The sequence below is a fragment of the Anabas testudineus genome, chromosome 22 (assembly GCF_900324465.2).
Source record: "Anabas testudineus chromosome 22, fAnaTes1.2, whole genome shotgun sequence".
Taxonomy (NCBI): domain Eukaryota; kingdom Metazoa; phylum Chordata; class Actinopteri; order Anabantiformes; family Anabantidae; genus Anabas; species Anabas testudineus.
Genome location: NC_046630.1, coordinates 9,531,739 through 9,546,443, shown reverse-complemented (window position 1 = coordinate 9,546,443; position 14,705 = coordinate 9,531,739). Strand labels below are relative to the sequence as shown.

General features: G+C 41.8%; 1 protein-coding gene across 1 annotated transcript; it reads left to right on the top strand.

Moving 5' to 3' along the window:
- Positions 1–4,966: 4,966 nt before the first annotated feature.
- grhl3 (grainyhead-like transcription factor 3) lies at positions 4,967–14,506 on the top strand. Its single transcript, XM_026340266.1, has 15 exons — positions 4,967–5,136; positions 6,495–6,669; positions 6,778–6,839; positions 7,684–7,960; positions 8,054–8,293; positions 8,926–9,037; positions 9,174–9,268; positions 9,952–10,110; positions 10,228–10,300; positions 10,404–10,528; positions 11,443–11,468; positions 11,591–11,676; positions 11,783–11,868; positions 12,070–12,134; positions 13,489–14,506. The coding sequence occupies exons 1-15, from the start codon at positions 5,120–5,122 to the stop codon at positions 13,604–13,606; spliced, it is 1,716 nt and encodes a 571-aa protein (XP_026196051.1). The 5' UTR covers positions 4,967–5,119; the 3' UTR covers positions 13,607–14,506.
- The last annotated feature ends 199 nt before the right edge of the window (positions 14,507–14,705 follow it).

Here is a 14,705-nt window from a genome sequence, read left to right as displayed (position 1 = left end):
TTTGTCTTTTAGTTGATCTGGCAGCGCAACAGAGTGGAGAGGACTGCAAGAGATGAGGCTGGTGTGACAGACAAGATTATCACTTGTCTGTATCAGTCGACTTTGTTTATATGTGCGTCTCTTGGAGACTCATGAGAGGTAACAAAGGTTGGCATACATGTTTAATTGTAGAGGTGTGTGGAAGGGTGTGTGTATGTGTCAATCCATGCTTGTTATTTTCTTACTGGCACTTCTAGTTGTGTTTGCACCAATGCTCTAAAGACAACAGCACAAAAGTGAAAGTGTGATTACTATAAATAAATAGTAAAGTATGAGACAAACTACATATGTATGCTAACAACAGTGAAAACACACCGTATGATACTTTTGATGCAGCACTAACATAAAGTTAATGAAAGTACAGAGTCTGGGAGGTGTCCTCAGAGCCATGGTTGCTTTCATTTTCAAAGGAGGAAAGACTCAAAAGACCTTGCATGCAAGCTTTACTTCTAAATGCAGATTCCACCTGCGTCCTTCTGTTGACTTTTACAGCATTCCTGTGGAGAATTCAGATCATTTCTCAGAAGCTAAAACAGCCGCCATTTCAGAGGCATTTGAGGCAGAACAGTTATGCAAACTGCTGAACCATTTGTAAATATCTGACATGAGACATTAGGCCAATCTTTGTGAAGTAAACAACTTTGGTTTATCTTGATTTGAAGCAGTACAAATGCTTTTGCATTTACCAGCACCATCAGCTATCAGCTATCTCTGACACCCTACACAGATACATAAGGCACAAAGTAAATGGTTCATTTTCTGTTCCTTCATTGCATTTTTGATTTTTTTTTTTTTTGTATTTTTGATGATGCAAATTTGATGAAATTACTAGACATTACTGATGTTAATTTTGTTTTAGCTAATTTTAGCTTAAACAATCTTGCCCTCAAGCAGAGCTCGGAGAAATACATTGGTATTGGGCAATGCAACCACCATATGCTCCTCCGAGGCTTCCCACTGCCCCGGGCGTGTTGTGTCCTCACCTTTAATAGCCAACATGCACATGTCAAAGTGCTGAAACTTTGAAGTTGCAGTGGAGCTCCAGAATTCTGCAGTTTCCTCTTGACAGCTCCTCCGCCCCTGTTTTATGCTTTCCAAATTACCATCAATCTGCTTCTCCATGTTTCTGCTGACACCTCCTCACCCCTCAATTTTACCCTTACCCACTTCTCACACCCAACCCCCCATCATTGCCTCCCCTTAGACCAGATCCTTCACTCGGGGCTATGTGGAGTTTCTGGGAGTGGCTGCTGCTGGCTAGTGGCTGGGTTAGTAGAGATGAGTAGGGCTGATGAGGTGGGGGCTGGAGAGTCTTACCAGACTCTTGGTGCCGCTCTAGTCCAGGCCAAACAAAGTGACAGAAGTATTCTGGTAAAGTGGGCTCTCCATTCGCTCAGTATTACAGACCTTAAGAGGTCATAACACTTGGCAGAGGTTAATGATTTATGCAAGCACACAGTGGTAAATTTGCTGCACACAGTCCATAGAGGGCCGTCGCTGCTCATTTAAGTATCAAAAACACACACACTGTACTGTCATTTTTTGTGCAGAAGGTAATTCGCAAAGGCCTCCATGAATGTTTAAAGATTTACCTGCATGAACACTTTTGACTCAATCAAAATGATCTACTTCTTGATGGTGGAAAAATAAATTTAATTTGAAGTGAAGGGTTTTACAGTAACAGGTGCACAACGTGTACTAGTTTCCTAGCTTAAGGGGCAGATCAACACGCCCCGGGCTCCTTAAATCTCTAACAACCTTCATCACACATTCCTCCATGACAAACTAGGCATTAGAGCAGATGGGAAGATACAGAAAGAGAAACAGATATAGAGATATGTATAGTGTGTAGGAGTTAATGAGAAGGATTGGCCAAAGGTCAAAGGAATTATCTTGTGTTTTACTCCTGTTACTTCACCCCATTCACCTAAGAGTTTGAATTTGCATGACCCCTATGTTTAGGCTTTAAGTCTTGTGTTGAAAAAGCTCTCAAGCGGCAGGAGCAGGACAAGGCTTTTTGGCGTAAGGGAAAGGAGGTGGAAGCAAAGTAGGTGAAAGGAAGAGTAAGTGGGAGACAGGAAATATAAAGTGGGAGGAGAAAGGTGATGAGCGAGTCCCCTCTCAGCAGTAGTCATGCATGGAGCCAGCGCTGACGACTGTTTGTGTGCCATCATGCATGGCTGCAGACTCACATGAACGTGCACACAGTCACACAACAGGCTAAAGCACCGGGACACTTGGGTCTTGGTTTCTTGTTCCATGGGTGAAGCTGAAAAAGCAATTGTTTGAACATCTTGTGACATCCATCCATCTTCCCCATCGTTCCCTGCTTGTCGGTTTGGGCCAGAGGTCTCCTGTGGGCCACTGACATTTTTACACAATTAGGCATGAACTCCAAACAGAAGCCTTTGAGCATAGGTTTAACTGAAACTATCATGTTGGTGGTAATCATTTGGGATAACAGAAAAACAAGAGAAACTTCTGACAGTTCACCTTCGCTATCCAGGCTTTGACTTCAGTTTCATTTTGACAATGTGAAACTAACAGCAATTAAACATATATTTATTGGAAATTGTCCAACAGAACACAATCTGTATTTTTCCAATGATTAATACCAAATTATCTCGTTCTTTCAAAGATACCTTTTGCAGATTCTGTAGATTATATATATACAAAGCATAAGACCGACTTGAATGCACATTTTGGAGCAGCCTATTGATGAGTAAATATTGAAAATAAGTATTCCAGAAGTTAAATGTTAAATGTGACACATTACAGGCATCCAGTGTGGTGTACATATGGCTGGTGTTTAGATGTGTGCATCTGAGCCTCATAGGATGTTTCCTCTAGTTGAAGACAGGGAGAAAAATAAAGGGAAACACAAAGAGACTAAAGAGAGGATGAAAGTGCTAAGCACATTGATGTGTTAATTTCACAGCACTAATGAGGGACAGGTCGAGAAAATGTAAGAAAGACAGGGTGGGAGAGAAACAAACCGGGCGAAAGAAGCTGTTCACACTTCGATGAGCTGATGAAAAGTGAGAGTCGTATCGCTAAGTGGAAACGACATCTGGTCCTACAGTATAAATTGTATTATTTCTGATTCTATAAATGTATGAATGTACAAACTGAAGTAATGGGCTGTAAACAAGCAGATTTTATTCAGTTGCATGTGGACGGCTCGCTTTAATTAACTTTAATTAACTTATTTTGTGTTTAAATCACATACTGTTGTGTAACAAAGGTGTGCCATATACTGAAAGTTTTCATTCTTTCTCGTTCTTTTTTGATACAGTGCCAATTGGCCCTTGGGCAACGGTGCAGATGTGTGTTTATGTGCTCTTCTTGAGGGTGTGTGTGAGTGTGTGGGCAAGCTGCGCTGCACGCACTCTTGTGTGTTACCACACCAGATTCCCTCAGGTGTCAGCTAGAGTGAGAGTTGCTCACCTACACTACAACAAGGCAACCTACAGCCAGCGACACACACGCACATTACTCTGTGTGCGTGTGCGTGTGTGTGTGCGTACCTGAGTGTGAGTGTGTTAGTACGTGAGTGGAAGATAATATCCCCGACAGACATGCTCTTGGATTCCTGGTATGAGCTGTGCCTCTTGGTTTTTCTTGTTAGGAAGAGCATGTGTGTTTTACTGTTAAGATATTGTGAAAGTGAGCATTTCATCTTGTCATGTTGAACGCAGCTTAAAATCTGTATCTTAAGTCCTTTTCCCTCCAGTCATCTGCTTTCAGTCCCCGTCCTTCATGGCAGTAGAAACCTTGCTTTGCAGTTATTGCCTTACATACTGATAAAACCAAATATACATCAGTTAATGAGTTGGTCCAGGACTGAGTCATGGTCTTTTTTCCCTGAATGCTCATAGTGCAGTGGCCAACGCATATTTACTTACCAATGTTACTTCAGCGTTACTTCTTCTACAACACTACATTTCACATGGAAATATTTACAAACTTAAACAAAAGATAATCATACTAAATACCAATGTATAAACTCTGATATATTGATGTAGATGAAAATTCCCAACTTTACAAAAAGTTGTTTGTCTCCAACTTACAATAACTGTTGTTTCCTGTACAACAGTTTGTCAGTATCAATAGTAATCATGCAATATAATCTGAAAGAATTCATTCTGCATCAGTATTTTACTTTTAGTACTAATAGCACTTGGGCACTTTTCCTCAATTTTGAATGCAGGAAATGTACTTATAAAGGAATAATACACAGTGTTATTGTAACTTCTTGTTTTTGGTTTCATTTTGCTTTGTTCAACCTTTAATCATTTATGTTTCTGTAATAGAATTAAAGTAAAGTATTCGATATAGAGCCCTATTTCTTACACATGTTGCTGCCTTATTGTAAAAGGATATTATTTTAAAGGCAAAACCTTATAATGGGTTTAAATAATTGACAATTGCTGGACAATAATTTAGATGTAACATGTTTGTTTATGTGTTCCCATTAAGTCCATCTCGTTAGTTTTGTTCACAAAAGTGAAGGATCAGTTTTTGCATCTATGATCCCTAAAAAAATGAAGAAACCAAAACCTGGGTATGAGATGGAAATAAAGGGGGAGAGAGAAAAATGATACTGAAAAACTATTAACATGTTAAAGCCAAGTTCCAGACCTCTCCTGCTTTTCTCAGAATCATTATCAAACCTTTCACACCTCTGTGATCCCCAATCTCACTCTTTTATCTGGTCTGATAGAGATTCAAAACACCCCCTGCCTATGATTGTCTTGCAAAGTGCTCTCCTCATAGCACACACTCATACACATGCAAGCCAGTTTCTCTCCAGCTTTGGAAGAGTTAATGATCCTACACCTGTCCTATCAGACACCTGTTCAGAGCTCTTAGCCAATCAGACGGGAGAGGGAAACTCTGTGCAGACATGAAATAAATCTGGGCCCGTCCAGAGGGAATCACAACACTTGACTCATCTGTGTGTCAGTGCTCTTCTCTACTAGACAGACAGACTAACTCAAACACAGAGAGAGATAGAAGCACATTCAACGACAAGACTTAAAATCAGAGGAACCTATTCCAACTGACTTGGATTGGAGACATGACCAAAGAGACAGAGTAAGTTTTGTGATGATATTTTTACTGTTGTTACTTAAGATGTTAAGATGTTTTGTTTTAAATAGAGATTTGTTAAAGTGTGCTTTTTTTACATACGAGGTAAAAAACAGTTTAGTTTGGACTTGGAGTATATAGTTCACGTTAGATTCCAGTCTGGGCAAAAGAAGCCCCCCTTCTTGCTATTTGCAATGAGACCCCCATGTGAAAGAATCAAGTTTTAAGAAAGGGGTGTTTAGTGGGGAAACTGATATGGATTGTTTGAACAGACACACAGGTACACACAAACTTGAGTCTGCGGTTCTAGCGGTTCTTTTTCAGGTTGTGTTGACACTCACCTAGGGGCCACAGAGCACAAAGGGACACGGGGAAATAAGAATCTCCTCGTGAGGTGTTGGACAGAGACAGAGGGCAAAGCCAGCATGTAATGCACTGAATTACATAATGGTGAAACCTTAGACCCCCTCTGTATCGGAGTAAAATAGCTGCACTGCTTGTTTTTTTTTTTTTGTTTGTTTGTTTTTTGAGGAACTGGAGAGTAATTAATGAAAGTTTGCATTGTGGAGAGTGATGAATGTGAGCGACGGAGACAGGTGCATTGCAGCAGCAGGTGTATGAGTTTTTAGTTTTAGTAACGTAGCTAAAGTATTAGGGAAACATCTGGAAATGCTATTGTTAAATCGGGCAAAGTTAATTGTCTCCAAGCTTTAGTTCTGCTCTGTTTGTGAGCACCTATGGTGTTTCCCTCCTGTCAGCACATTTGATTAGCAGAGTAAACTGCAGCTATTTGTTCATTAGCTACTCCAAAGGGGGCTTATCCTAGTAGGCAGGATATTTACAATCCAATGTCACTGTAAGGCTCCTCAAACAAGTCGAATCCTCAGAATCCCAAAGTATTTCTTTTCTCATGTGTGATATGAAAAATCAGAACTCACCGCAGTGACGGTTGTGGGTTTCAATTTACTTGGTAAAAAAATTGTGTCATCTTTCTGGAGCTCTATGCAAATAAGAATTAGGAATGCCGTTTGTTTTCTTTTCACAAGACTGAAAACCACAGAAGACTTAATGTGTGTATGTGCATGTGTGTTGGTGGGTGGTCCTTGGCTTTTTAAACTTCTTTGACACTACTGTTGCTGAGGGATGTTACTCAGCCTTGTGGTTTTGCAATCGAAACCTTTAGTGCCCCGGGACAAGTATGTGCAGTGCTCCAAGGCTCAGACACTCTATCTTACTTTTGCTCTGTCAGACAAGCACATGATCGAGTTGTACCAATGGATGAGTCTACGTTTTAATCTTTTTTTGTGTGTGTGTGTGTGTGTGTAAATAATCAGTCACTCTCACCTTGTTTCCTCTCTCTGTAGGACTCTGGGACTGGTCTTTCAGAGTGAAAATTTCAACTATAACCGTTACACAAACCACATTATGGACTCCTGGTCCTACCTGGAGAACCCTGTCCTTGAGCAGAACCACTCCAAATCCAGACTCCACCCAGCAGATGACCTGGCAGCCTTAACCATGCTTTATGAACAGTGCAAGGTAGTTCATGTAAAATCAGTACCAAGTGAATTGTATTCTATATAATGTGAAGAGTGCGGTTTTCTTTCTAACTTTTTAACAAGTTTTTTTCTTTTACCTCTATCTCAGAGCCAGAAAGAGCAGAAGATTGCTTTGTGCAACCGCGGCGGCAATGTCTGCAAAACAGAAAGGTATGAGCTCACAGGCACATGATCAAAACATTTACCTGCAAATTGCAACTGTTCAAACAACTCCACCTGTTTCAGGCATTTTTACAAGCTGAAAATCTAAAATATAGGCACTAGATACCCATTTGTGGTGTCTGGACGCAGTTGAATGGCCTAGAAATCATATGCATTTTCCTTCTAGTGGTATCCCATCCCATATTATCACTTCATTAGATTTATAAGTGAGAGTGTTAGTTAGAGAGAAAGGCTGGGCTGCAGTCATAAACATGTGAGAGGATAATCCTCAAGTCATACACAGTCACAGGGATTATTGTCTACTTCTCCAGCCCTTCCATCCATCTATCCTCTCTCTGTCATCATCCCTGCCTTGCTTACAGAGTTTCACAACAGGTGAACAGGTGAACAGACAGTTGTTTTTACTCAGTCTGTCTTCACTGAGCGCTCCGTTTCTACTACTTGTTAGGTGGGAGAGAAATGACCATTGTTGGGGCAAAGCGTTATATCCTCAAACTTTTTTTTTTACAGAGAAGCTCAAACAAAGAAGAAAATAAGCTGTCTTAAATGACAAATGGTTCCCGCCCCGACTCAAGCCTGTCTGTCTTTCTGCAAGCTCACTTTCTGCAGTAGCTAAGTGTGCTGAAAGAGTTAAGACACAACAAAGTGCTTTTAACAACCGTAGCACGTTTGCACAGGCTGACACCATCTCCTGTGACGTTATATACACTTAGTCACGTTTGCTTGCTTTGTTGATGTCACAGACTCATGCTGACCCCCCAAAAGTGGCTTTTCTTGTTGTATTTATCAATTAGCTTTCTCTTTTCCCTCCTTTCCCCCCTCACCGTGCCAGGCCTCAACCGAACACCAATGAGCTTATTTCATTGGATGCATCCAGCAATGTCATGAAGATCCTTACTGACAGCATTCCTCATAGCCATCATCAGGAGGTTTTGGGATCCAAGCAAAACGCCCCCCTCCACATCTCTGTTCCCACTACCTCAGACACCTATGCTACGCTGACCAGCGTGGTGGCCGACTCTTACGACAAGCAAGAGCTCAATAATATCTTTGACTCTTTGCTGCAGAAGTGGCCAGAGACCAGTGCTTTTCCTGACCCCAGCACAGAGGTAAGCAGAGTGTCATTATTTCAAAAGCTGAGTTATGTTTTCTTTGCACCTGGTTCATCTCTGAATTCTTTCTCAACTCTGTGTGCATGTCAGACTCTTCCTTACAGTGACCCCTTCCCTGAGGACCAGTCCAGCCCCGTATACTCAGGCTCCTACACCGATTCCCCACCAGAGAGATTCAGGAGTGAGTTTCAGTTTTCACTGGGAGCTCCCCTGGCTGCTCCGTACAAATCCACTGAGCTGCCCATGGTCTACCTGAACAAGGGCCAGTTCTACCCCATCACCCTTCAGGGAGTGGACAACAGTGCCTGCATCACTGCCACCAAAGTCAAGGTAAGTCATTTAAAAACAGAGTTGTTTTTTTGGATGTGGCTATTGTTCCAAGTGTCATCCTTCCCATCAGGCTTTTTAATGGTCTCATTAATACATAAATTCTTTGCGTGCCACCTAACCAACCCTTCCCAAATATCTGTCCCTCCCTTGGAGACAGCTCCTCTGTGACTAATTCCCTGCTGACACCCTGCACACTGGGCTGGTACCATTAGATTGACAGTGTCCTGCCCTGTACAATTTATCCTTATAGTGGTGTAATAAGGTCAAAGTGTAACAGGGTTAAACTAAGCTCTATTTGTCTAATCTGCAATACTGAGAGTGGGGAAAAAAAGGAGGAGTGGACAAGGAGGGTAGGAAGGTGTGGCGTTGTCCTAAAAACACAGGTGACAAACCTTTTCTTTGTCAAGCGAATCAGAGGTTAAGATTATTCTCAAACACACACAAGCTCACTGCAAACAACTGATGACAATGTGAGGAGAAAAGGGGGATTTGAGTGATGAATGAAAAGCGGTGGCTCTTAAATGAGAGTCGTTTTTTCTTGGCAACATGTGCAGGTGTAAAGAATAATGCTCAGCTAGACAATCGTACCTAATTGCCTTCTTTTCTGTCGCCTTTTTATTTCTCCTCTTCAGACAGTTGTAATGGCTGTGTTTGAGAATGACAAGAGCCCAGAAATGCAGCTCCGCTTTTGGAATCACTGGCATGCACGCCAGCCGACTGTGAAGCAGAGAGTCATTGACATCGGTAAGTTCTGCATATATTAAAAATACGTATGCGAAGTCATTGTACACCTGTAGATTAACACATGTATGCTACATAATCATTTAGTGAACTGAGAAGTGCATGCAGCAAAGATGATTTAAAATGTTTTCTTTTGCAGCGGACTACAAAGAAGTGTTCAGTGGCATTAGCAACATAGAAGAGGTGGCCTTCAACGCTCTCTCCTTTGTGTGGAACCCCAGTGAAGAAGCCAAGGTAAGCGCACTATCGCTATCGAACAGGATTGCAGAGGTGTATTTATGTAACATGGCTCAGTAAGGTCAGCTCTCTGATGAGAGAAGAAACAAAACAGGTGGAGTATTTAGGGGAAAAGACAGGAAGGTTAGAAGTAGAGAGAGGAGTGGCTGAGGAGGGAGGGGAGGAATCCCAGATATGTGTTTGGCCCTGAGGCTCCTGTCACCACAGCAGACAAGACTGCTTATTTGAGCTTCTCTGTGGTCCAAAAGCTCTGAGGTGGGGCCACCAAACCTGATGCAAGCAGGAAGAGAGGGAGATGCACGCAGAAAACGAAAGGACGGAGACAATAAAAAGCACGCAGAGAGGTCTATCACTGGGATTTAACGGTTTAAAAAGAAAACGAAAGGAGCTAGACGTAGTAAGACAAATGTAAAGATCTCTTTTTATAAGATTGAATAAACAGCGTGCGCAACAGGTGTCAGTTTTTAAAGTAACAAACACTCCGTATATATTTTCACCTGAAGCTCATGCTGTGAACGTGACCATCTTCTTTGTTTGCTTTCGTTGTCATACATCGTTAATAAAACAATCATTATGTCACCACTGGAATATATAAAAAAGAAATGGTGTAAATAATACACCTAAGTGGTCAAACTGATTCCAACGTGATGAACTGAAATTCCTTCTTTCTGATTCTCCAGGTGTACATTGGCATTAACTCCCTGAGCACAGACTTCTCCTCTCAGAAGGGAGTGAAAGGCCTCCCTCTAAACCTGCAGATTGACACTTACGACTTCAGCTCAGGGACCAACCAGCTCATACACAGAGCTGCTTGCCAGGTCAAGATTTTCTGCGATAAGGTGCGTCACTGGAGTCACTTCGCTTGATTGAACCCCTCTCTCCTTGTCACATTATTGCATTCGACATCCTCAAAGTCAAAGTCATTATCATAATCGTGCGAATGTGTGTGTCCCCAGGGTGCAGAGAGGAAGATGCGTGATGAGGAGAGGAAGAGAAGCAAGAGGAGGGGAAAGAACACTGATGCCAACAGTGAGTGTTGATAATATATATATATATACACCTTTTGTGAAGATAACTAAACAGCCCAAAAGAATACTTTATAACCCTGTGCACCATTCTGATTCATTTCCAGCCAACAAGTCTTTAGTGACCAGCTCCATGGGCAGTGAATGTACCTTCTTCCAGACCCTGGATGACCACGTGACCCAGCCAGTTCTCTTTATTCCAGAAACACACCTCTCCAGCTTACAGCGCATTGTAAGTATTCCTTCCAATAAGCTGTGCCATGTGCTGGCACCTTTAAATCCATTTTTTTCCCCCCCTCTGCTCTCACTCTGTGCTGAGTGAACCATGTTCCCGACCCTCATATGCCTCCAGGCAACAGGACAGGCACGAGAGAGTCAGGGAAAAAACTGTGGGAAAGTATGTAGTGGGAAAAGTGGGCTGGGAGGGGATGGTGTCAGCGAGAGTGAGGTGAAGCACTGACTTGAAATCCTGTGAGTTAATTGGAGTCGAAACCAGGCACAAGAACAAGTGCTGACACTGAGATTAAGCTATGGGGGCTTACATGGAAACACACACACACACCTGGTGCAACAGCGCACAGACACCCGACACACAGAATGCGCCACCCTCATATTGTCTGTGTCTTTCGTTTACACACACTTGCAAAAGAAAGTGAGGCGAGTGTGTTGTTCAGACAGGCCAGTTTTCCCACACCATGAAATCTAGAGGAATGACTGTGTGTGTGTGTGTGTGTGTGTGTGTGTGTGGAGGCAGAGACACTGGAGGATGAAAAAAGAAACGGCTGATACTGTTAATTCAGATAAAGCATCCCTGCATCACAACGAGTGAAACAAAACAAGAATATGCTAAATAATAACACAATGCCCTACAGCCTGCTAGGAATGGCTGGGGTAGTAAGTTAGTTCGATTAGACAGTGTGATAAAGGTGTGATGAATGGTCCTATCTATGTCTCATCATCAGTGTCCACGCTTGCGTAGCTCTGTTAGAGGTTATGGGAAAATGCGGTTTTAAAGAAACACGCCTTCTTTGAAGAGTGTCGTACATAGTCAGTAGTGGGAAGGGGCATGTTAAGCAATGTCTGCATCAGTGGAGTTATGTCTAATCAGATATCTGGTCTCCTCTCTGTTTCCTTCTGTCTCTGTAGGCCACTCCCATGGATGACAACGAAAGGTAAGCATACAAAAGATAGCAAAAGCAAGGCAGTGGTAACAGCTGTCCATCAAAATCAGTTATTTTCATAGAGACGCACTGGCTGCTTTTGTCTAATGTGAATGTTTGATTTGTGTTGCCAGGAGTTCTCTGAAGAGGTTGTATCCAGACAGAGACCACAACAGCTCTCCGCCGAGCAAGCAAACCCGCAGAGAAGACCCACAGAGAAGTAAGGAGAGAACTAAAAGTCTCATAGTAAAAAAAAAAAAAAAAAGGTAATAAACCAATGAGCATTTGATTCCTAATGTGATTTTGCTTTTCTCATTCACCAATAGTTTTGCTGTACGTGAGGACTGGTGCTGAAGAGGTGTTTGATGCACTCATGCTCAGTTCGCCAACGCTGTCAGGCCTCCGAGAAGCTGTAAGTATCACACAGTTAGTTCAAGCGCAGTCAGACATGATGTTCTGAGGTTCTGTAGCTACCTCCCAACAGTCACACACTCGCACATCATGCCCACATACTGTAACGTTATCTTTAGTGCACGTTATGCCACAAGAATATCATCTTCCTTTCAGTGAGAGATCATGCTAACGGTCATCTCATGTTCTCTTCCTTCCTCAGATTTCAGAAAAGTACGGCATGCAAAAAGACACCATTGGGAAAATCTACAAAAAATGCAAGAGAGGGTGAGTATCTTATTGTTTCTTGACTTTGTCTAAGTCACTGCTATTATACAACTGTCTGAACACACAAGGTAGATTAAAGGTGTGCATCTGACACAGACGATCGTGCATAGATTCAGAGCTTAGTTTGTGCTTGTAATCTCATCATCCTTCCTTTGAGGAAGCTCACGTTGACAGACCGGGTAGGTAGGTTAGTTGGCTCGGCCCGATGGAATGTGCTAATTGCAGCTCCTCTGAAAAGGGACAGATGACTGAAGGAGAAGGGAGGATGAAAAGATTTCAGAAGTCCTGCAGATGAGTCATAGGCAATTGTTGTCCTTATTTATGTTTTCATAACCTCATCTCATTGGAACATCAGGAAGTTTTGCAGTGTTGAAAGAGATAACTGGTTTGATAAAGGCTTTCTGACAGAACCTCACAAATTCCATTTAATAGCTGGAGGTTGTCCATCAGGTTGGAAACCGTCACAGCTAAACACACACACAAAAAAAGCACTAGACAAGTTTAGGGGGTTCACCTTTCCTATGGGATTCGGTGATACCTTCAAAAAGAAGCTTGTTGTGTTTAATATCCTCAAAATATAATAGGAAAAGGTGGCACGGTTAATGAATCACCTCCTCTGTTGGTGACGGATGACTCATAGAGATGTACTTGTGAAGTAATTATCATTGGAGGAAGGGAGTGTTCACTGGCTTTAAAGGAACACATGAGCAGAGTTTCCAAAAAGGAGTAACCTGTTCCCTGTCACCTGTTCTATGTCACTCAGTCCTGAGCTGTCATGATTGATATCTGGGTCACTTCTCCTACACAAAAAAAGATAAGAGGGAATTTCTTCATTTTAATAAGAACTTTTAAAAAACCTTTGGGTTATTTTTCTAGTGCTTGCTGGCAGCTATCACTGCTGGGGAGCAGCTAAACTAACAGGTTGGGTTACATTCCCCCCTGCAGTTCCCTCCCACCTCTTTTGCTTTGGTCTTCAGTCAGCCTTGTCCCTGCAGGCAGAATGCATGAGCCGTGGTTAGTTCAGTCATTAAAGCAGTAAAGACTTAGTGTTTAGGAGGAGGAAGAGAGTAACCTGATTTAATAACCTGATACAGGAGATATCCCACCACTATGTTTTACACCTGTGGAGCTTCCTTTTGAAGGAATGACAGGTTACACTTAACCCAAACAAGTCCTGTTCTTTACGTCAAGCTTGAGTGAAAAATAGAGCACAACATGTTTTAGAGCCAGTTTTCATGTCAGAGTTTTGAAACCGAACACCGTATGTTTTTATTTAAGGCACATCGTCCCAATTTCTGGGCGCCACTGACAGAGCACTGAAGTAATAATTCACGTTTCCTTGTCTTTTCTGCAGGATTTTCGTCAACATGGACAACAACATCATTGAACACTACACCAACCATTCGGCCTTCCTCATCGAGATGTCAGAGGTGGCCACCGGTCAATTCCAGGTCACGCTTATTGAAGTATGAGGACAAGCACGGTGCCGGGTGGATTGAAGGATTAAAAAAAAAAACACAGTTGCCAGTTTGAACCATCTCTAAAAGCACTGCCCTATCAGAGACAATCCAAGCTGTGGACTGCTGAAACCAATTAGAGAACAGGACTGAACAGACCTCCAGTTTTTCTGATTTCAGATAAAAAAAACTGTTTCTCGATTTTTGTAAATACCTCTCATTCCACTTCTTATCATTTTTTTTTTATTTGAATTTAATATTGTAACGTAAGAGCAATTATGATGAACAGCCTGTACATATATAATGTAAATAGAATTTAATAAGACAGTGTTTTATGAACTAGCCATGTGCATGTTGCAACACATTTTCCACATTTTACTATGTATTTCAATTTTTTTACCAAGATTTTTCAGAGGTTACTATTCTTGCTGCTTTTTATGTGCTCGTCATTTCTTCTACAAGAGCAAATGGTGCATTTTCTCATCTGCAGCCCGCTTGTAAGGTTTTTCACTTCAGCAATCTTCCTGTTGGTTTCGCTAAACTAAAATGGCCTGACATGGGGTTGCATTCAGAGTTTGAAGTCACACATTTCCGCTCATAAAACCACATACGAATGAATATCATTTAGCCCAAAGCTGTGGACATTTCCTCCCTGTTTTTGCTGTAATCACAGAGTTTAGACGGTTCAGAATCCACAAATCCTAACGCCAGAGGACTTTCATAGTAGTGTGTGTGTTAAGAAAAAAAACAAATAAAAAAAATCAACTTAGTATTTTTGTTCTTATGCATTATGCATCATTTCAATGCAAACATTTATCCCTAAGATATTTCATTATTATCCCATGGCCATTCTGGTTGTATTAGTCAAATCTTGTCCCCCTCTTTTTTAAAAGAAAATAAAAAAAAAGCATAATAGCTTGTGTATGTCTCTCAGTTATTATGCATGCAGAAGTCAGCTGTTCACAGCTTCTGATCAGTTGTCACAGAAAGGTGTGAGATGCTGTGTGCGTGTGTGTGCGTGTGCGCAATTGGAGGTAGATTGGATAATGGAAACACAGAGGAGAGGTCTTATTCTCTGTATATTATGTGTTAGATTTTAGAGCTGTCCAGAGCT

Coding starts and splice junctions, on each gene's coding strand:
- grhl3 (XM_026340266.1), top strand. Junction 7,961..8,053: donor TTCCTGACCCCAGCACAGAG/GTAAGCAGAGTG, acceptor TGTGCATGTCAG/ACTCTTCCTTACAGTGACCC. Junction 10,111..10,227: donor TCAAGATTTTCTGCGATAAG/GTGCGTCACTGG, acceptor GTGTGTCCCCAG/GGTGCAGAGAGGAAGATGCG.